Source organism: Chelonia mydas, chromosome 20 (assembly GCF_015237465.2).
Source record: "Chelonia mydas isolate rCheMyd1 chromosome 20, rCheMyd1.pri.v2, whole genome shotgun sequence".
Classification (NCBI taxonomy): Eukaryota; Metazoa; Chordata; order Testudines; family Cheloniidae; genus Chelonia; species Chelonia mydas.
In genome coordinates this window covers 16856829-16877829 of record NC_051260.2, presented here as the reverse complement: position 1 = coordinate 16877829, position 21001 = coordinate 16856829, and the positions used below count along the sequence as shown (strand labels likewise).

Genomic DNA, 21001 nt, shown 5'->3' with positions numbered 1-21001 from the left:
CGAGCCCGGTGTCCCGTCTCGGCCAGGGCCAGCTGCTTCAGACAAAGGATCATGACAGGAGACGTTCCTTTGGGACCCCGGGCAGCTGCAGGCGGGCGGATTCTCCAGCCAAACCAAAAGCTCTTTTCAAACTTTTTTTTCCCCCAATCCTGAAATTATTTCTATTAACCCGGGGCCAGATCCTGAGCAGGTGTCAATCGCCCGAGCCCCACGGATTGACACCAGCTGAGGATCTGGCCCAATAAATCTGATCCACAGTGCTGAATGGGGGGGGACCCTAATTCTCTTGTTGGTGGGATATTGGCGGCTGAAGACAGACACAATCCAGCTGGAAATAAGGCACAAAGTTTAACGGGGGGCGGGGGGGGGGAGTAAGCACTGAGGGGGCTGTGGGGGGAAACTCCCCAGAGAAGTGGTGGATTCTCTGGCTCCCCGTGGCTTCCCATCCAGCCTCGCTGCCCGCCTGGAAGATGCTTTAGCCGAACGCAAGCGGCTGGGCCCAGCACAGGGGCACCTGGGTGCAACGGGACGGCCTGGGCTCTCCAGGAGCTCTGGCTAGATCACAGGTGGGCCAGTCAGCCAGCGGGACCTGGCCCGGGCTGGCCCCGAGAATGGAGGTGGCTGTTGGGCTGGCCAGGCACGGACGGGCCCTGTAACCGAGCCACGACAAGGGGCAAATGGGGCTGGGATGGCGGGGGGGGGGGTAACGCACAGCGGTGCACTGGGGTACAGCGAGGCCCCTGCCGACCTCCCTCCGCAGGGCACTGGCTTTCCAAGGCCCTGGCCCGAGCCGGGCGGGGAGATGGAGAAACATCGCCCTCTAGTGAGGCTTTGCAGAACAGCCGCATGAACCGCCGGGGTGTGTTTGCCAAGCTTGGGGTGAGATTTTCCCCCGCTCCAGCGAGCAGCGGCCCCACATCCGTCCCTCCTGAGCCCTGCAGTCGCTGACAGCTGCAGAGGCCTCTGCCCTGATTCAGGCCAATGTTTACAGGCTTCCCGGAGCTGTTTCAGCTGCACAGTCAGAGCAGGGGCCCGTCTCTGAGCGGGGCCAGGAACAACTGCTCCGAGACACCCTGCTGCAGAAGGCAGAGATGGGACATCCAGCCAGCGGGGACAGCTCCTTCCTGACCGCTCCCCGCCAAAGGTCTGCTCAGGCCCTGAAGCATCAGGCTTTATAACCCTTCCTATTGCCTTCATTTACAACTCTGGCTTTGAATGTTCTTGTTAAACCAAGAGCCCAGTGGATGCAAGAGAACACAGGACAGGGCAGCAACAACATTATGGCCGGGTCTGGTTGTGTTCTGGGGGCCTGATCCCCTACTGGGGTAAATCAGCCTCATGCCAATTCAATCAATAGCGCTGCTCTGATTCACAGCGGGCCAGGATCCAGCCCCAGACACGACAGTGATGCATGTTCAGATAGACAGGCAGACGGAGGGGGTGTATGGGGATAGACAGACAGGCAGACGGAGGGGGTGAATGGAGATAGACAGATCTATCTGAAGAAGAGCTCTGTGTAGCTGGTGAGTGTCCTGATGTGTGTGCGGGCGAGTGTGTGTGGGTGAGTCTGCTGAGGTGTGTGCCGGTGTGTGTCTCCTTTCCAGAGGGTGTGTATGCGGGTGAGTGTGCGGGGGGTGTGGGTGTGCGGGTGTGCATGTGCCGGTGTGTGTCTCCTTTCCACAGGGTGTGTATGCGGGTGAGTGTGTGGGGGGTGTGGGGGTGTGGGTGTGCGTGTCTCTTTGACCAACAGCAGTTGGTCCAGTAGAAGGTCCTCACCCCCCTTGTCTCTCTGGGTACGTAGGTAGATTCCTTTACTGCACTGAAATGAAATTCAGGCCCTTTGACAGGTCTCCAGATGAGCAATCCCACAGTCATGAGTCACCTTTTAAAACTACTGCCTTACCCTATCTGGGCCTCAGTTTCCCCGTCTGTAAAGTGGGAAGAATAATCCTTTCTCCCACCTTTTGTCTCTTCAGACTGTGAGCTCTTCAGAGCAGGGGCTGCCTCTCTCTCTGTGGCTGCACAGCGCCCAGCGCGACGGGGCCCTGGTCTGGGTCGGAGTCTGGGCAGCACCCGGCACAAGGGGGCTCTGATCACGGTCAGAGTCTGTGCAACGCCCGGCACAATGGGGCCCTTATCTCGGTCAGGGTCTGGGCAGCGCCTGGCACAACAGGACCCCGATCTCAGTCGGGGTCTAGGCAGCGCCTGGCACCATGGAGCCCCGATCTCAGCCAGGTCCTAGCGGTGTTATCATAACACAGATCATAACAGGTGGGATTTTCCAAAGCTCCTCTTCCCAAGTCCCCCTGACTCAGGGTAACCTCCCCTGAATGCCTGCGCTCCCCGAGGGCTCGAGGGAACTGCATCCCACGTTCCCCCGGGCCCAGAGCGCCGCAGACAGCTCTGCCCTCGCCTCGGGAAGCGAAGCGTTAAAGCTGCGAGTGTACAAGCCCGTTGCACGTATTCCCCTCCCCCTGCCCGGCTGGGAGTTCAGGCGGGCGCAGGTGGGGAGGGCAATGAAGTCCCAGAAGCAGGCGCAACTCCAGCGCAGAGAGCGGAGATCAAACCCCGGAGCCGCGGCTCGCTGTTGTGTGGCAGGTGGGGAGCCACACCCTGTGGACAGGAGACACACACCGGCACACCCGCACCCCCCGCACACTCACCCGCATACACACCCTGTGGAAAGGAGACACACACCGGCACCCGCACCCCCCGCACACTCACCCGCATACACACCCTGTGGAAAGGAGACACACACCGGCACATGCACACCCACACCCCCCACACGCTCACCCGCATACACACCCTGTGGAAAGGAGACACCCACCGGCACACACCTCAGCAGACTCACCCGCACCCACACACACTCGCCCGCACACACATCAGGACACTCACCTGCACACACGAACTCACCCGCGCACACACACGCACCCCGCACGCACACACACAGAGCAAACTTCCCAGCCACCCCTCCAAGAGGTAAGAGCTTTTTGCGTGTCCAATATCCGCATTTCTCTTGCATGTATAGCCAAAGGAGGCCAGGCCCTTTGCTGTCGCTCTGGGGAAATCAACGGAGTCGTGCCCATCTTACGCCAGCCGAGGATTTGGCCCCGGGAGATTCAGGCTTGTTGCAAAAGTGCAACTCGCAAACCTGAAATCTGACCCAGTTTGCTAAAAGGCTGGGTCTCTGTAGTCTTCTGTCATAGATGTGTAGTTCCCAACACGCAGCTCTGCCGGTGCCCCTCAATCCCCACCTGCAGCCCCTGCTATCCCATCCCAGCCCTGGGCTCCCCCCCAGCTCTGCCGGTGCCCCTCAATCCCGACCTGCAGCCCCTGCTATCCCATCCCCGCCCTGGGCTCCCCCCCAGCTCTGCCGGTGCCCTCAATCCCGACCTGCAGCCCCTGCTAGCCCATCCCCGCCCTGGGCTCCCCCCAGCTCTGCCGGTGCCCCTCAATCCCGACCTGCAGCCCCTGCTATCCCATCCCCGCCCTGGGTTCCCCCCAGCTCTGCCGGTGCCCCTCAATCCCGACCTGCAGCCCCTGCTATCCCATCCCCGCCCTGGGTTCCCCCCAGCTCTGTCGGTGCCCCTCAATCCCGACCTGCAGCCCCTGCTATCCCATCCCAGCCCTGGGCTCCCCCCAGCTCTGCCGGTGCCCCTCAATCCCGACCTGCAGCCCCTGCTATCCCATCCCAGCCCTGGGCTCCTCCCAGCTCTGCCGGTGCCCCTCAATCCCGACCTGCAGCCCCTGCTATCCCATCCCAGCCCTGGGCTCCCCCCAGCTCTGCCGGTGCCCCTCAATCCCGACCTGCAGCCCCTGCTACCCCATCCCCGCCCTGGGCTCCCCCCCAGCTCTGCCGGTGCCCCTCAATCCCGACCTGCAGCCCCTGCTATCCCATCCCAGCCCTGGGCTCCCCCCAGCTCTGCCGGTGCCCCTCAATCCCGACCTGCAGCCCCTGCTATCCCATCCCAGCCCTGGGCTCCTCCCAGCTCTGCCGGTGCCCCTCAATCCCGACCTGCAGCCCCTGCTATCCCATCCCCGCCCTGGGCTCCCCCCCAGCTCTGCCGGTGCCCCTCAATCCCGACCTGCAGCCCCTGCTATCCCATCCCAGCCCTGGGCTCCCCCCAGCTCTGCTGGTGCCCCTCAATCCTGACTCTCTAGCAATGTGGACAATGGATTTATCCGTACCCCACCACCAAGTGAGGGTTACCCCCATTTCACAGATGGGGAAACTGAGGCACAGGGCAGGCGTGACTTGCCTGCGTTTCTTTGCCTGCTTTGAACCCGGATCTCGACAGCAGGGCACCGGGCTCCAGCTGCAGATGGAGCTTCAGCACCAGCCATCAGCACCCACATGGCTCTGCTGCTGCCCCTCAACTCCAGCCCGCAGCCCCCTGCAATCCCAGCCCTGCAGACCACACACAGCACAAGGAAGGTGCCTCCTGGCTGAGCCCTTCTGAACAGGGAGTCGGGCTGAACCCTTTGGATTCCCTGCTGGACAGGTTTCAGGGCCCCACCCTGAGGCCCCCGAGCTCTCCTAGTGGGAGGCTGCTGTTCGTGGAACCCCCAGGATAAAGGGGTGCAGGCAGATCCCAGCCCATTGGCTGCTGCTAGGCAACAGCTTCAGCTGCAGGGAAACAAGGGGCTAGGAGACGATGCTGCAGAGGTGGCCTTAGGGAGCGGCGGTGCAGGGAGGAGGTGCAGGGAGGTGGCCTTAGGGAGCAGTGGTGGAGGGAGGAGGTGCAGGGGGGAGCCTGTAGCCGCAGGGCAGGTTGTCCCATTGCTGCTGGGAGACGGGCGAGGCCCTGCTCCAGTCTGATCCGGTCAGTCCCGCGCGGGAGCAGTGCGCTGAGTGGATATTAGATGTGATGAGTCTGCAAGGCTCAGCAGCCCCTGTTCCTAGGCTCACCCTGACTCACCCCCTTCCAGTATCTAGAGCGTGGGCTGGGGTGGCACGACCCCCAACAGGTTGTGCAGAGTCTTCGGGGCTAGATGGGAGGGAAGGCCGAGCACCACTGAACTAGCCGCGGATTCACTGAGACGCGTCACCCTGAGATCTCCCCACCCCCTTTTCCTGGCTCAGTGACTTGCTTATCCAGGCCCAGCTGCCTCTTTTATAGCTTCCACATTTCGGGGAAGGCACCGCTTGGGAACCAGCCCAGCTCCTGAAGCAGTGAGGAGCTACAGAGCAATGGTCCTTGCTGGCCCCAGCACGGGGCACCCCGTGACTTGACCCAGTGCCAAGGAGCCACGGCAGGAGGAAAGGCCCGAGAGCAGACAGCTCTCCCATCATGGCCGAACGAGACCCCGCGGCTGGAGCCAAAACTGGACAATTCAGATGGGAAAGAAAGGGCAGATTTTGAACCGTGAGGGGAATTAACCATTGGAGCAGTCGCCCCAGGGCCAGGGCAGATTCTCCATCACATGCCCGCTGTCAGTCAAGATCGGACGTCCTTCCAAATCTAGCTCAGCGGGATGTGACGGGCTTGATGCAGGCATTGTTCAATGAGTTTCTAGGAGTCAGTGCCAGAGGAGGTCAGAGGGAGCATGGACCAGCACTCTGCAGACTGAGGTTCTATTACCCACTCAGCACCTGGCCTGTCACTTCCTGCCTCAGTTTCCCCAGCTGCATAATGGAGCTAATGAGAGTGGCCTCCTTTTGAGGAGTGCTTTGCAATCTACGATGGAAAAAGATATGTAAGAGTGAGGTATTGTTCTCAACGGTCCCTTCTGGCTTTAAAACCTAGCAACCGCCTTTATGGTACTTTACTCCTGCTCCGTGGGGAAAGTGAATCCCTCTCTGCTTTTTACCGCGGTTGCGCATTCAGTGGTTTGCAAAAGGTTAACACATGATGCACCAACGTTCTGAGCCTATTACAGACATGAGCAGCTCATGTGATCCGTGTTCACAGCTTCCTAGATCCCCAGGCCAGAAAGGACCATTGTGATCTTCTGGTCTGACCTCCTGGAGAACACAGGCCCTGGGGATTCCCTCAATCCGTTCAGACCTGAGACAAACACCCATCTTGATTTAAAAACTGCCAATGCTTACAATCCACCAGGATCCATGGGAAGCTGGTCTGGTGTGTAATTACTCTCACCGGTACAAATTTGCACTTTATTGCCAGTCAGAATTGGTCTAGCTTCAACTTCCAGCCATTGGCTTTTGTTAGACCTTTTTTGGCTGCTAGATCGAAGAGCCCCCTATGGTCAGATATTTGTCCCCATGTAGGTACTTACAGACTGTGATCGAGGCACCCGTCACCCTCTGCTTTGTTTAGCTAAAGGGCTTGAGCTCCGGGAGGCTCTTGCTGGCAGTAGGTAAGATCCTCGGGGGATGATGTTCGAGACAGTTATAAGCCCTGGTTATAAGCGAGATCAGTGGTTTGACAATTGATGGACTATTTATGAAAACGTCTAACTGCCAGGTTTTCATCTTTTATAGATGCCTTATAAATTGGAAGCTTCAAACAAGGTGTGAGCTACACTGCAACCTGGCTGGGTGGGGAAGTTATTTCATATCAGTGTCTGGAACGCTGCTAGCCCTGACCGTTCAGAAACCGTCACTGTGGCCTTTCATAAATCATGAGCTGTTTTTTTTTAAATCAATTTTCTGGGGATCTGTTTCTATGCCTTCTATTTGTTGAGTCTTTGGGGATCACATCTACAAGCTTCTCTCTGCAGCTGGGAGAGCTAGAAAGTTGCTTTATTTTTCTTTTCTTTTTTTCTTTAAATGAAAACTTAGTCTCATAAGATCACCTGACTCCAGTGGCTGGGACTTTAAGAAAAAGCCCAAATATAGTGAGAGTTGGCAACACTGTAAACAGTGGAAAACACCCACATCCTCTCTGTCCCCTGCGTGGTCTGCTTCACCCCTCTACATCACACTTCTTATCTCAGACAGTTTGGACAAGTCTGGGCCTGAGAAGGCTTTGCAGGGTCGGAGCTATCACCTTATTTATTGTGTGTATTATGGTAGTTCCTAGAGATTCACACCGAGTCGGGGGGGGCCCTGTAGTGCCGGGCGCTGCACAGCCCCCCATCCTGACTGAGCGGGGCCATGCTGAACCCCACGTCTTTACTGCCCCCTTCTCCTCTCCATGTAGGTGCTGGAAGATGGGCTGCTTCTCATTCCTGAAGATGATGATGTTTGTGTTCAATGGCATTATATTTGTGAGTAGGCAAAGCTGCAGCTGGCGGGCTGGGGGCTCTGATCCCGTGTGGAAGGAGAGGAGAAGGCCCTGCAGGCTGGGGGTAACCCTGGGAGCTGCAGTGCGCCGGAGAAAGGAGCCTTGCGCAGAATGTGGCCCCGTAGGGCCCTTTAGGGAAAACTTTTTCACTAGGAGGGAGGTGAAGCACTGGAATGCGTTACCTAGGGAGGTGGTGGAATCTCCTTCCTTAGATATTTTTAAGGTCAGGCTTGACAAAGCCCTGGCTGGGATGATTTAGTTGAGGATTGGTCCTGCTTTGAGCAGGGGGTTGGACTAGATGACCTCCTGAGGTCCCTTCCAACCCTGATATTCTATGATTCTATGATTCCCATGGTGAGGAATGAAGGGAGGCCGCTCGCTGCTTACCAGCCTCTCTCCTCTCTCCCGCAGCTGGGTGGGCTGGCCGTGCTGGGCATCGGCATCTGGATGAAGGTGGATGGAGGCTCCTTCGTGCAGATTCTGGGGGCCGCTGCACCCCAGCTGATGCAACTGATCAACGTGGGGTACCTGTGCATCGCTGTCGGCACCTTCCTGCTGCTCATGGGCTTTCTGGGCTGCTGCGGGGCCATGAAGGAGAGCAAGTGCATGCTGCTGCTGGTAGGGGCTGCAGCACCACGGGGAAGGGTTGGGGGCTAACGGACAGAGCACTGGGCTGGGATCCAGGAGTCTCCAGGACCTCAGGCCAGCTGCCTCCCCTCTGTGCTTCATTCTCCCCAGTACGCAGTGGGGATAGCGGCCAGACCTACCTTTGCGCAGAGTCGAAGTGCTCCTGGCTAGAGGGATCGTTAAGGGGCTTGGCTAGGACACAGGACATTTTGTTTCAGATTCTGGCTTTGCCCCAGACTCCCGGAGTGACCCTGGGGACCGCACCGCTGTGTGCCTCAGTTTCCCCTACCTACGATGGGGATGCAGGTGTCACGGAGTCCCCGGGCGATGCTCTGGAACTGCTCCCCATGAAGCCAGTCAGGACTCTGGGGCAGTCGCCTTTCTGTGAGCAGCCTGTCTTCAGGACACACAGCTCACACAGCTTCCACCTTCCTGGGTCTGACCTCGGAGCATTCAGCATCCTCTGCCCCTCCGTGCGCTTCCCCCAGCGAGTCCGCTCAGACAGGGCTCCTGGGGAAGCCAGAGGGTCCTGCCCCCCAACTTCGCAGTCAGACTTGACTCTCAGTCGGCCAGTAAAACAGAGGTTTATTAGATGACAGGAACATGGTCTAAAACAGAGCTTGTAGGTGCAGAGAACAGGACCCCTCAGCCGGGTCCATTTTGGGGGGCAGTGAGCCAGACAACCACGTCTGCCCTTCACTCCATGTCCCAGCCAGCCCCAAACTGAAAGTCCCTCCAGCCCCTCCTCCTCTGGGCTTTGTTCCTTTCCCGGGCCAGGAGGTCACCTGATTCCTTTGTTCTCCAACTCTTTAGCTCTCACCTTGCAGGGGGGAAGGGCCCAGGCCATCAGTGGCCAGGAAACAGGGTGTCGGCCATTCTCTGTGTCCAGACCCCTGCACACACCTGCCCTCTAGGGCTCTGCAAGGATCATACACCCTTACCCCACCCCCTAGATACTTAAGAACTGCATAGGGGGAAACTGAGGCACCCCCACACTATTCAGAGGAAACGTTAAGAACAGTCCCACTTCGTCACATCTCTCCCCCCTTCGAGATCGAACTGAGCGGGGTCACTTTAGCCAGTGACCTGGGGAAGTTCGAAGCCACCAACGTTCCCATGGATGCCCCAGCATCTCTCCCATTCCTTGGTAGGAGTTACACCAGGCCCTTCCAGTTTCACGCCCTCCCTTAGGTCGGGGGTGGTCGATAGCACTCACAGGCCGCATGTGGGAAGGTTTATGCGGCCCGTGCCCTTTGGCCACCCCAAAACCCCAGGGGGTCAAACTGGGATTGGGTCTTCTCCCCATCAAGCTGGCCAAACACAGCCACTTGGTTATAGGACGGTTTAACTTTCTTAACAGCTTTCACTTCATCTGAGACCTTCTCAAGGCTCTCCACACTGGATCTTTCAACAGGAAAGTCAGTGGATCCATTCACAACAGAAAATTTCTGGCTGTTAGGAACTGAAACTGTCTTGATTAAATCACTTTCACACCCTTCAGTGGCAGTAAACTGCTTGCAAAGACTCCATGAGGATTCCTTTCCCTAGGGCTTTTCTATGCAACAATTCACCCCTCACAGAAATTCTGCCCTTACCCTCTTTACCTAGGGCTTGCTCTAGAGGAACACTTTCCTGAGCAACAACAGACTCTTTCTGGGTCTCCCTTACATCCAGAATTACCTCTGGCCCATCCAGCGGATTCCTACACAATCCCCTTTCAGGCAAACTGACAGACTTCCTAGAGAAAAGGTCAGAAGCATTCTCCTTCCCTTTGCCACACACAAGTTCAGGAATCTTTTCCTTCTTGCTACAGGTTTCCACACCCTCAGTAGGTAACACAATCACACACCTTCATGCTCTCCTTGTGCCCTGGCTAGGATCTCACCCTGATTAGACAGAGTTGCGACACCCTTTCCCAACAAAACACTAGCAACAGGCAAAATACAAGCACCAGAATTGTCTGGTCTCTGGGATTTTACATAGACACTAACTGGGTGCGACCTAGTTACAGGGCTATTCTCCCGAGCAGACCCAAACTTAGGACCCTTCCCTTCCTGGGCTTTAGCTGAATCCAGAACCAACTCTGAGACAACTGCACTATCCTCAACCATCACAGGCTGAAAGGCCCCTTCTGTCTGCTCCACAGACAAAGAAGAGCCGGACACACTTTCTCCTTTCCTAGACACCCAGCTTGCGATCTCATTCCCCTTGTCCCAGCACACAAGGCTGGTCACAGACAACTGCTTGGAGATCAGGGTAGCTCCCTCCATAGGCAAGTCAATACCCCTGACAGACACAGGCACATTTCCTTCCCTGTCCCAATTCTCCACCCAGCTAACAGGTAAGGTCCAGGGACACTCATCTTCCACTCTCCTCGCCTTCCCACCCTGCTGACTAGACACAGCCATCGGCTCACAAGGCTGCCTAGGCTCATCCAGACTTTCCTTACCAACACCTTGCCACTCCCCACAGATCCCCTGCCCTGCCTGTGTCTCCCCCCACTCAGCTGGGGTCTTATCTTCCCCCTTGCTCAGCGCTGCCCTTGCTGTCCCAGTGAGGGTAGGCAGCGAGCTCGCTGCTTTCCTCACTGCATCAGAGCCTGCGTGAGCCCCTTCTCCAGTGTGCAAGGGGGCAGGGAGCATCTCTCTGTCCCACCCAGCCCCAGGGGTCTGGTTACAGGCAGGCAGGTAGCCTGAGCCTAGCCGCTCCTCCCGGCTGCCAGCCAGGTCATCTGCATTTTCACTGACCATTTCCCTCTCCACCGATTGGTTCCCTGGATTCAAATTCAAACCCTTGGCAGTTACAGGAGCAGGGTCTGGATCCTGTCCCAAAGAGACACAGTCACCCCACAACAGGGTCTCGCAGCTGGTGTCCTGGAGAACCCCAACGACCAGCCAGCCCCACCCCTCCTGGGTCTGCACAGGGATCTGGGCAGTAGGCAGGGCGAGGGGCTTCATCCCTGGGACCCTTACCCAGCTCACACAGCCCCTCAGCATCTGAGGCTGCACCACCCAGGGCCTGACAACAGTTCTCTCTGTCCCAGGATCTCGCCACCCCAGGAATGTCTCCCCATTGACCATCACCTTCCGCTCCCCCTGGGGGTCCGAGGGGCCCGACCCCAGGAAACTCCACACAGACATATAGGTTGGGACCAGGAGTGGGAGCCCGTCCACCTCCCCATCCATCTGGCTGACGGAGTCTACGGCCTTGGGACCCAGCGAGGGAGCTAGACACCGGGGCTTTTCCGCAGGGTCCCCCTGGTTCAGATCTCCAGCCTGCTCAAAGGCAGTGAGGTGGACATCCACATCCCCCCACTCCTTAACCAGGGGCAGCAATTTAGTCTCGAGGTTCCCTGCGGAACTGGCCCCCCGGGGTCTATCCCCACTCACCCCGGGGAGGTCCCTTAGGCCTCTCCGCTCCCCCACCGCCAGTTCATGCTGCTGCTGCTTCTGCAGCTCTTTCCCGGGCTCTCGCTGTCTCTCGCAGTCCTCTTGCTCTCTCGGACTCAGCTCCAACCCATGCATCTCCGATCCCCCGATGGGGAACCCGATCGTGAAGACCCCCGTCTGGTCGGGGACAGGAGTCTTGGCGATGCCTGGCTACCACTCCAGCTGCTCCCAGATCCTGCGATAGCCCCATTTGGGTCAGGAATCTGTTCCTAGAGCGGTCCTCTTCCTCCAGCTGCACGATTAACTGTGCCTTGGTGAACTTTCCAATGCTCAACCCTCTCTTTCTGCACAGGGTTACAATGTCCTTCTTAAGGAGACGGTGACAGGCCGTCACTCCGCTCTTCCCAAGTTGTTGTGGACTCACAGGCCTGTGTGCTCTCAGCTCCCCACGGTTTCCAGGAAGAACCCCAAGTATGCCAGCTTTTTCGAGGTCACCACCTCTTTGCCAGGGTCGAGCCGCAGACTCCTCCGCCCCTTGGACTGCTCGCTGCAATCCCCAGGGGAACCCTGTTACTGCAAAAGTCCTTCTCTCTCCCAGGGCCAAGCCGCAGGCTCCTCCACCCCTGAGCCTGCTCACTGCAGTCCCCAGGGGGACCCCATTACTGCACAGTCCTTCTTGCTGGTCACACACTCCCAGGAGTTTACCGCCCCCTGAAACCGCTCCTCTCTGAGCCTTCAGCACGCCTGGTCCTCGTCAATCCCCCTTCGTTTTACTGCTCCCCAGTCACTTACTGCAGGAAGCGCCATCCACGGGGTGCAGTACATCCCACCGCTAACACCAGTTGTCACGGAGTCCCCGGGCGATGCTCTGGAACTGCTCCCCATGAAGCCAGTCAGGACTCTGGGGCAGTCGCCTTTCTGTGAGCAGCCTGTCTTCAGGACACACAGCTCACACAGCTTCCACCTTCCTGGGTCTGACCTCGGAGCATTCAGCATCCTCTGCCCCTCCGTGCGCTTCCCCCAGCGAGTCCGCTCAGACAGGGCTCCTGGGGAAGCCAGAGGGTCCTGCCCCCCAACTTCGCAGTCAGACTTGACTCTCAGTCGGCCAGTAAAACAGAGGTTTATTAGATGACAGGAACATGGTCTAAAACAGAGCTTGTAGGTGCAGAGAACAGGACCCCTCAGCCGGGTCCATTTTGGGGGGCAGTGAGCCAGACAACCACGTCTGCCCTTCACTCCATGTCCCAGCCAGCCCCAAACTGAAAGTCCCTCCAGCCCCTCCTCCTCTGGGCTTTGTTCCTTTCCCGGGCCAGGAGGTCACCTGATTCCTTTGTTCTCCAACCCTTTAGCTCTCACCTTGCAGGGGGGAAGGGCCAGGCCATCAGTGGCCAGGAAACAGGGTGTCGGCCATTCTCTGTGTCCAGACCCCTGCACACACCTGCCCTCTAGGGCTCTGCAAGGATCATACACCCTTACCCCACCCCCTAGATACTTAAGAACTGCATAGGGGAAACTGAGGCACCCCCACACTATTCAGAGGAAACGTTAAGAACAGTCCCACTTCGTCACAGCAGGTCATGGCAACTTCTGCAAAACCGGTTCCGTTTTGAACCTTTGTCAGAATCCTGGGTGACGGTAGGAAGGAGGAGGGACAGGAGCCAGGAACCAAAGCCCGGGGTCAGAGAAGCTGAACGGCAAACCCAGGGTCTGAGTCTTGAGTCAAGCCGAGGGGCAGAGCCAGAGATGGAGTCCAGGCCAAGGTCAGCGTCAGGTATCAGGGTCAGCACTGGGGTTCCGGGGTCGAGCGGGAGACAGGTCAGAGCCAACGTCAGTGCCGGTTGTTCAGAGGCAGAGAAGCAGCGCGGTCATGGCAGCTGGTCACACTGTTATCCTCTGGGCGCCTCCTGGGATGCTCAGGGGCTTATGGAGGATCAAGGAGCCAATCAGGGATTGTTAAACCAATGGCCAGCTGGCTCTCCCGGGGCAGACCGTCCCATGGCGTGCACCCTCTGTGGATTGCGGACGGGCAGGCAGGCAAGCTATGACAGCACGAGGAGGTGGTGGCTGATCGCTTGGCAGGCCTGGGTTTGAGTCCCACCGTGGAAACGTGTGAGATATTTCCCACAAAATGATTTTTCCAGTTCATCCACCAGCTCTGCCCCACCCCTGCCATCTCTCCAGGTTAGGAAGTGGGAAAATTTCCCTCTAAAGGTTTTTTTGGACATTTTCACCCCCAAAATTCCCACTGTTGTTGGAAATGTTCAGGTTTCTGCCAAAAATACCCAACCCCTGAAAACCAGTGGGGGGAGAGAGAACTGGTTTTCAGCAACGGCATTTTGTGGCTTTGAGAAATTTCAGGTTTTGATAGAAAAATACCAGAACTTTTTGTGGGAAGGAGGTGGATGAAAACCTGAAATATTTCTAAGAAACATTTGATGAAAATGTACAAAATTTTGACAAAATTTCCAGGGGAAAAATATAATTTCCCAGCTAGCTCTGAGCTCAGATTCTTCTAAGACTATCCAAAAGTCGGTCCCTCTGTAGCTAACACCGAACAACTCATTGTCTCCCTAGGGGCTGGAAGCCAGATTTACAAGGTAGTTCAGAAGCAGATTCCTAGATGCTAAAGCCAGAAGGGACCATTGTGATCCCTCAGCCTGACCTCCTGTATAACACAGGCCGATCGACCCTTCCCAGCTCAATTCCTGTTTAAGTGAGAGCAGATCTTTTAGAAAAACATCCTGTCTTGATTTGAACACCGCCAGCGAGGGAGAAGCTGCCTTAGCCCTTTGAAACTTGTTTGAATGGTTAATTACCCTCCCGGTTAATCACGTGCCCCTTATTTCCAGCCTGAATGAGTCTAGCTTCGACTTCCAGCTGCTGGACCTTGTTAGACCTTTGTCAGCCGCACTGACGAGCCCTTTAATAAAACAGGCGCTTCCTGGAATGTAAAAGGTGCCTCTGTGAGTTGGGTGCCTAATTCCCATTGGCTCTGCATCTTCAGGTGCCTAAATACCCAAATCTGGCCCTTGGCCGTGTTGGCCTATTTCTGACCGTGACCGCCTGGAGCTGCCACACCTGGTACTGGCAGGAGTAGCAGCTCTCGCCAGTGGACCCTTTTCTCCAGCCCCCAGGGATGGCTCCTGCAAAGGTCTCTGTGCCGGTACGGGCGGCTTTTGATCTCAGTCTCTCTCTGTCTCCAGTTCTTTGTCATTATCCTGATTCTCTTCATCGCTGAGGTCACGGGGGCTGTCGTAGTCCTCGCCTTCTCTTCCATGGTAAGTTCAAGGCTGGGCTTTGAGAACATTCGAGCTGCAGGCCTGGGTCAGACCAGAGTCCATCCGGCCCAGGATCCTGTCTCCACCACTGCCCTGTACCAGAGCATCAGGGGAGTGTAGGGAACAGAGCCGTTCAGTGAGCCACCACTGTCTTCCACTCCCGGCTTCTGGTGTCCGAGTCAGAGCCCCACTGCCTGGGAGCTGTTTGACGGCTCTCCTCCGCCTCTTAAAACAGGACCTAGGGGGATGCTGCTAAGGGAGGTGGAAAGTCATGGGAGTCAGGATTCCTGGGTTCTCTCCTGCAGAACCCCCGGGGCCCTGGCCTAGGCTTGTCTCCCTAGATGTTGTAAATAACAGTGTAAATAACAATGCCTAGAGCCTAGAGACAGCTGAGTGAGCGACTGAGTATTTGGTTCAGTGGCTGAACTGGAATTGTTTTTAAAAATATTTCAGGTTGACCCCAAACTTTCATTTTTTTTCTTACCAAAATGAAAAACTGAAAAAAAAATTGTTATAGATTCATAGACACTAAGGTCAGACGGGACCATTATGATTGTCTAGTCCGACCTCCTGCACCACGCAGGCCACAGAATCTCACCCGCCCACTCCTGCAATAAACCTCTCACCTATATCTGAGCTATTGAAGTCCTCAAATCGTGGTTTAAAGACTTCACGGGGCAGAGAATCCTCTAGCAAGTGACCCGCGCCCCACACTGCAGAGGAAGGCGAAAACCCCCCAGGGCCTCATCCAATCTGCCCTGGAGGAAAATTCCTTCCCGACCCCAAATATGGCGATCAGCTGAACCCTGAGCATGTGGGCAAGATTCACCAGCCAGATACCCAGGAAAGAATTCTCTGTCGTAACTCAGATCCCACCCCCTCTAACATCCCTGGGTTTGTTTAGTTTCTCGGTGGTTTCTTTTTACCCTTTTGGGGTTTGTTTGGGATTTTTCGTTAAATCTAACTAAATTTAGAAATGAAATGTTTTGACTGTTTAGGAGAAACCCCTCCCCCTTTTTTTTGGCTGAAACTATGCAGAAAATTCAACTAAACCTGCATTTTTGGCCAACAAGCATTTTGCCCCCCCCCAAAATAATAACAATTTGTCCAACTCCAATCCTCATAACTTTCTCTGGGTCAACATTTAAAACCCCTCTCAAAGCACAAGATCAAGGGGACGCTGACTGGAACTGAAAGGTGTCAACCTCAGGGTTGATTGACAGAAATATTTTTTCACACAACATGCTATTCATCTGTGGAACTCACTGCCGCTGGATGGTGCTTAGGCTGAGAACATAGCAAAATTCAGAGAGAGGTTGGAAGATTACATACGTACTAGAAGTAGAGTTGTGATAGTTAATGCAAATAAAGGGTCCTGGAAAGGAAATTAATCGTATACCTTCCTCTGAAGGATGTGACTTTGACCACTGTCAGAGATGGGATATTGCGTTAGATGGACCATTGGTCTGATCCAGGCTGGCCGTCCCTGGGTTAAACAAATAGAAGATAAAGGCATAAAACACTAGATCTGCCATGTGTCTCCCAAGAGCTGGTGCAGTCATTTAAATGCCTGGCTTGTTGCACTGGGGGGTTGTTTCATTTGTCTGCTAAGCTCAATAAAGGAAAAACCAAACAGCTCCCGAAAGACAAGACAAGGTGCCAATCTGTGTGTGTCTCTGGGTTCCAGGCTGATATATTCATTGAGCACTTGAAAACCTGGGCTGTGAAAACCTTACGAGAGGATTACGGGAGGCAGGACGACTTGACTGCAATTTGGGACACAACCATGAAGGAGGTGAGCAGTGGCGCATTTCGGCATTCCCTCTGGAAGAGATGGATTTGGCCAGCTGATGCATGGGGGGCAAGGGGAATTCCCCCAGCAGTGTGTGGGGGGCGGGGGAGGGGGGAATCTTCATGCTGGAAGGCCCAGATTCAGCAAAGCACATTAGCACACATCTAACTTGCCTCCAGTGGGACTTGAGCACATGCTTGAAGTTAAGCACCTGCAGAGGCAGCTCTTACATCACTCCTAGGGGTCCGGCTGGAGGGCTTTTGTGCTCTGGATAGTCTAAGCTGGCCCACTGGGGAGCTGGAAGGATCATTAGCTGCATTTTCCAGATGGGGGAAACTGAGGCACAGAATCTTGCCTAGGGACTCTAGAAATTGAATGTAGATCTCCTGCGTCCCAGCAAAGCACTTTAAATGCAAAGCCACCCACTTCCGTTAGCGATTAGGCCTATGTGATTCACTTACAGGGCAGGGCAAGGTTTTTACAACACTGCCTTCTTAAACGGCCACATCCTCCCCCCCGTCAAACCGTCCTGGACGTGAATCTAAAACGTGGCTGTGGCTGTAAACCAACTGGCGTTCTCGTTCTAGCTGAAGTGCTGTGGCTTCAACAACTACAAGGATTTCAACAGCTCCTACTTCTACCAAACGCACAGCCAGACTTATCCCGCAGGCTGCTGCCTGCCGCCCAAGCGGGAGTGCCTGGAGTCTGAACTGGACAGCACCAAGAAGGTAAGGAAAAGACCATAGCAAGGTATTTGCCATAGGAGACAGGCTATGAGTTGTTAGTGAATGTGGCGCTGACATACACAGTCTTCCAAATTCTTCTTATTTTTTAGTGTTCTGAGCAAGTTTTCAGTCTTGGGAAGAAATTCTGTGTTCTTAGTTTTGGGTTAGCAAGTCTCTGGGTAGAGTTTGCTGTCTGCCTCGGGCTCTGATTAGCCAGTTCCTGAGGCAGAGTTGCTCCTGGGGAAACTGGTTGGATTGAGATTCCAAGATGAAGGAATTGCCTGGCTTGCTCTTTGGTCACCTCTCTGAACTCTTCCGCCGGTAGATGCTGCATCTCCACTCGGAGGGTTTGCTGATAGAGCTGCATAGCTCTATCAGTCAACCCTGTCTAGTATAAGGCCTGGCCTAAGAAGAAACTTTCCCAGGGACAGGTTGTGGAACTGCCATTGGTTTTTCACACCAACAGAGACTCCGGCCCTAGGTTTGATATTACAATCACATCCCCAGTTAACGAGCCGCTATGGGCCATTGTGGGGACAGACTGTCATTAGTGCCGAGATGAGACGCACCGGCCCCATCACTGGCCTGCTGTTGCATCTGTGATTCTCTTTCCCCTCCCAGGGCTGCTTGCAGGAGTTCCAGACCTTCCTGAGCAGGAACGGGAGGATCGTTGGTGGGGTGGCATTAGGAATCGGTGTGCTCGAGGTACGCTTTAAGCTTTCATGGCATACTTGTGGTCTAGGACTCATGAGAACTTCATTCAGTTCCTGGCTCTGCTACTGCCTTGCTGGGCAATCCCTGGCAAGTCACTTCCCCCAGCCCCAGTCGCCCCTGCTCCATGCCTCAGTTTCCCCACCTGTAAAATGGGGGGCAGTTATCTTTCCTTGGATCGTGCCCCTCGGCACCTTGGCCTGAACAGTTTGGCAGTGTCAGAGCTCAGGCGTGATGTTGAGAAGCCGGGGATATTGCGGGATAGGAGTGAGAGGTATTGGAATAGCTGTTAGGGGAGCAGAGTTTAAACAACACTCAGCGTCACACCAGGAGCGAATGGCTATAATAGCTTGTGGGCCACTCCCATGATCTATGATTCGAGGGCTGGAGAAATGCCTTACTGGCAGTATGTTCACACTGCACACTGAGCTCTGACTCAGGTTTGAGCCCAAACCTTGCTTCCATCCAAGCACACATCAGTGTGACTCAGGTCAGCAACTGCTGACGGCCGGGTCCCAGCACCCTGCTAAGGGGGGTGGTTCTGAGCCCGAGTCCTGCTGAGACTCTGGTCTGAGTCCTGTCACTTTGCAGTGTGGACACAGCTCAAGCCACATACCTGAGTCAGAAGGTCAGCGTAGCGCAGTGTGGACGCATCAGCTCGGCTGTGAGAGCCGGGTCTAACAATTGTAAACCCAGCTTAGACACTCAAGTGCGGGCGTGGAAACGAGTTCACAAGTCCAGGTCCTGCAGACCCGGGTTTACAATGCAGTGCAGACAGGGGTAATTCTCTGGCCTGTTATACAGGATGTCAGACTAGAAGTTCTAATGATTTATTACAGGGGTGGCCAATCTGAGCCTGAGAAGGAGCCAGAATTTACCAATGTACATTGCCAAAGAGCCACAGTCATACGCCAGCAGCCCCGCATCAGCTCCCTTCCCCCTGCTCCCAGCACCTCCCGCCCACCGGCAGCCCCCCGCTGGTCAGCGCCTCCCCCTCCCTCAGCTGATCAGCTGTTTCGTGGGGTGCAGGAGGCAGGGGGGGAGGAGCGAGATCAGGGCAGGCTCAGGGGAGGGGGCGGGAAGGGGTGAAGTGGGGGCAGGGCCTGTGGCGGAGCCAGGGATTGAGCAGTGAGCGCCCCCTGGCACATTGGAAAGTTGGCACCTGTAGCTCCAGCCCCGGAGTCGGGGCCTAGACAAGGAGCCGCATATTAACTTCTGAAGAGCCGCACGCGGCTCCGGAGCCACAGGTTGGCCACCCCTGGCCTATTATGATCTTAAAATCTATGAACTCTTTGTAACTGTTTCCCTCTTTGTTTTCTTGTTTCCTAGCTGGCGGCTATGGCCGTTTCCCTGGTTCTGTATTGTCAGATCGGTACGAACTCCTGAAAAACAAGATTTCCACCAGAAAGACAAAATGCCTCTCCTGCCGTCCATAACTCCTCCTGCCTGTGCATCTTCCTGATGTTTACTGCGAGAGAAACCTAACTTTTCCTATTAATAACTAATCACTAATATTTCCTGTTAATCTGTAATAGCACTAAGCAATCAGATGGATACGACGCCAATGCGACTATGTGAAAATGGAGATGGCATCTTTTCCATGCCATTTTTTGTGTATGTTTCAATGATAAATTTGATCTGACCTGTTTTTCTTGTGTGCTCAACAAGAAATTAGCTTAAAGGTGGCAATCTAAACATCTAAAAGCGGAGAATGAAACCAACATGCCCCCTACCACATGTTATTGTAGACCCTACCCAAAACATGCACTGACTGAGGATCATTTACGTAGCTCGTACACTACTTCCTTTCATTTGTCACATGCTTTGAGCTGTGACACAGTGAGCCATGGTGACATTTTAACGTACTCTCATTGCGTCTGAGCTGCAATGAAAAGGGCAGGTCCCTCCTTTCAGAGTGACTGATTCAGGCTCTCTGCAAACTCAGACAGATGTCACTGCATCGGTTACTTCACATGTTGAGGGTTCTCTTTGCAGCCGTAACAGCTCGAGACTGGCTCCACCATCCCCTCTTTTAATGAAAGCAGAGACTTGGGGGAATAATTACAAATTCCAGTCATCCCTCTGTGCTCACCACAGCTTTAAACATGCCCAGCAATCTGAGAAACACTTAAACGATGCACTTTTAGTGATATAGCACATCATGAACTTGAATTCTAATGAAATATTTCATGTCCCTTTTCCCCCCCCCCCTTGTGTGTGTTCGAAAAAGATCAAGTCAACAGTGTGTCATTGGTTTTCTGCCCCCGGCAATGTTTTTTCTGCCAATGTCTTGTAATTTGTATAAATTAAATACCCATGATCTTTCTATGCAGATGTTGTTACCTTGGCTATTGCAAGTGGCTGTTTGAAAGTGACGGGGTTCAGGGAAGAGCAAAGCTGGGTTGTGGAGGGAAAAAAAGATTTCCTTTACTCATTTTGGAATGAAATTCATCCCTGGGATTATGGACAGCACACGATCCTAAACTCCCAAGGGGTGACTCTTATCCTTCTAGAATTTAATTGTCTTGTTAATTTCTAAAAGGAAGATGGTTTTTTGTGGGTGCCTATTTATTGTTTGTGTTATGGTAGCACCCAGAGGTCCCCTGTACAAACAGTCCCTGTCCCTCAAAGATTCTAAAGAGACAAAGAAAGGAGAACGATCTCCATTTTACAGATGGGGAAACTGAGGCACAGGAAGGGGACGTGACTTGTCCAAGGTCACACAGGGAATCTGTGGCAGAGCCAGGAACAGAACCCATGTCACATGAGTCCCAGTCCCACCCCTTAACTACAAGCCCCTCCTTCTTCATTTTGGGAGTTCTAGTCAACAAGAGCTAGCCCAGCCCCCTCCTTGGTTAACTCTCTGTAACGTACAAAGCACGACCTGTACAGCCCTGTACAGAATAGCCCTGTGGGAACACTTGCTGCAGGATCGCAGCCCGTGCTTTACAGAGAGGGAGAGGTGGGACTGAGCATTGCGCCCCCTGGCCAAAATGCCCCCGGGGGGCCTGTGGGCGGCATTGCAGGGCCGGGGGGAGGGAATCCCCTATCTCCCGCTGAATGGAGCTGAATAGTCATGGGCTGCATGTTGCAGCATATGCCGCTCAGCCTGGCCCCCCCCCAGCCCCCATGCCTTCTGCTGGCACGGCCCTGCTCCCGGCAGGGGGTAGCTGGATGTGGCAGAGGGGTGGGGTCCCAAATATGGGACCAAAAGAACAGCCCTCGGTTGGTGGTCACGGACAGAATGGGGTCCCCTAGTGTTCTGTGGGGAAGATCTGATTTAGTCCCA

General features: G+C 55.0%; 1 protein-coding gene across 1 annotated transcript; it reads left to right on the top strand.

The window, feature by feature from the left end:
- The first annotated feature begins 2491 nt into the window (after positions 1-2491).
- Positions 2492-20031, top strand: LOC102940248 (tetraspanin-1). The gene is made up of 8 exons (XM_037887995.2): positions 2492-2979; positions 7107-7173; positions 7602-7808; positions 14410-14484; positions 16172-16279; positions 16864-17004; positions 17623-17706; positions 19042-20031. Exons 1-8 carry the CDS (start codon positions 2765-2767, stop codon positions 19096-19098), a joined length of 954 nt encoding a protein of 317 aa, XP_037743923.1. The 5' UTR covers positions 2492-2764; the 3' UTR covers positions 19099-20031.
- The last annotated feature ends 970 nt before the right edge of the window (positions 20032-21001 follow it).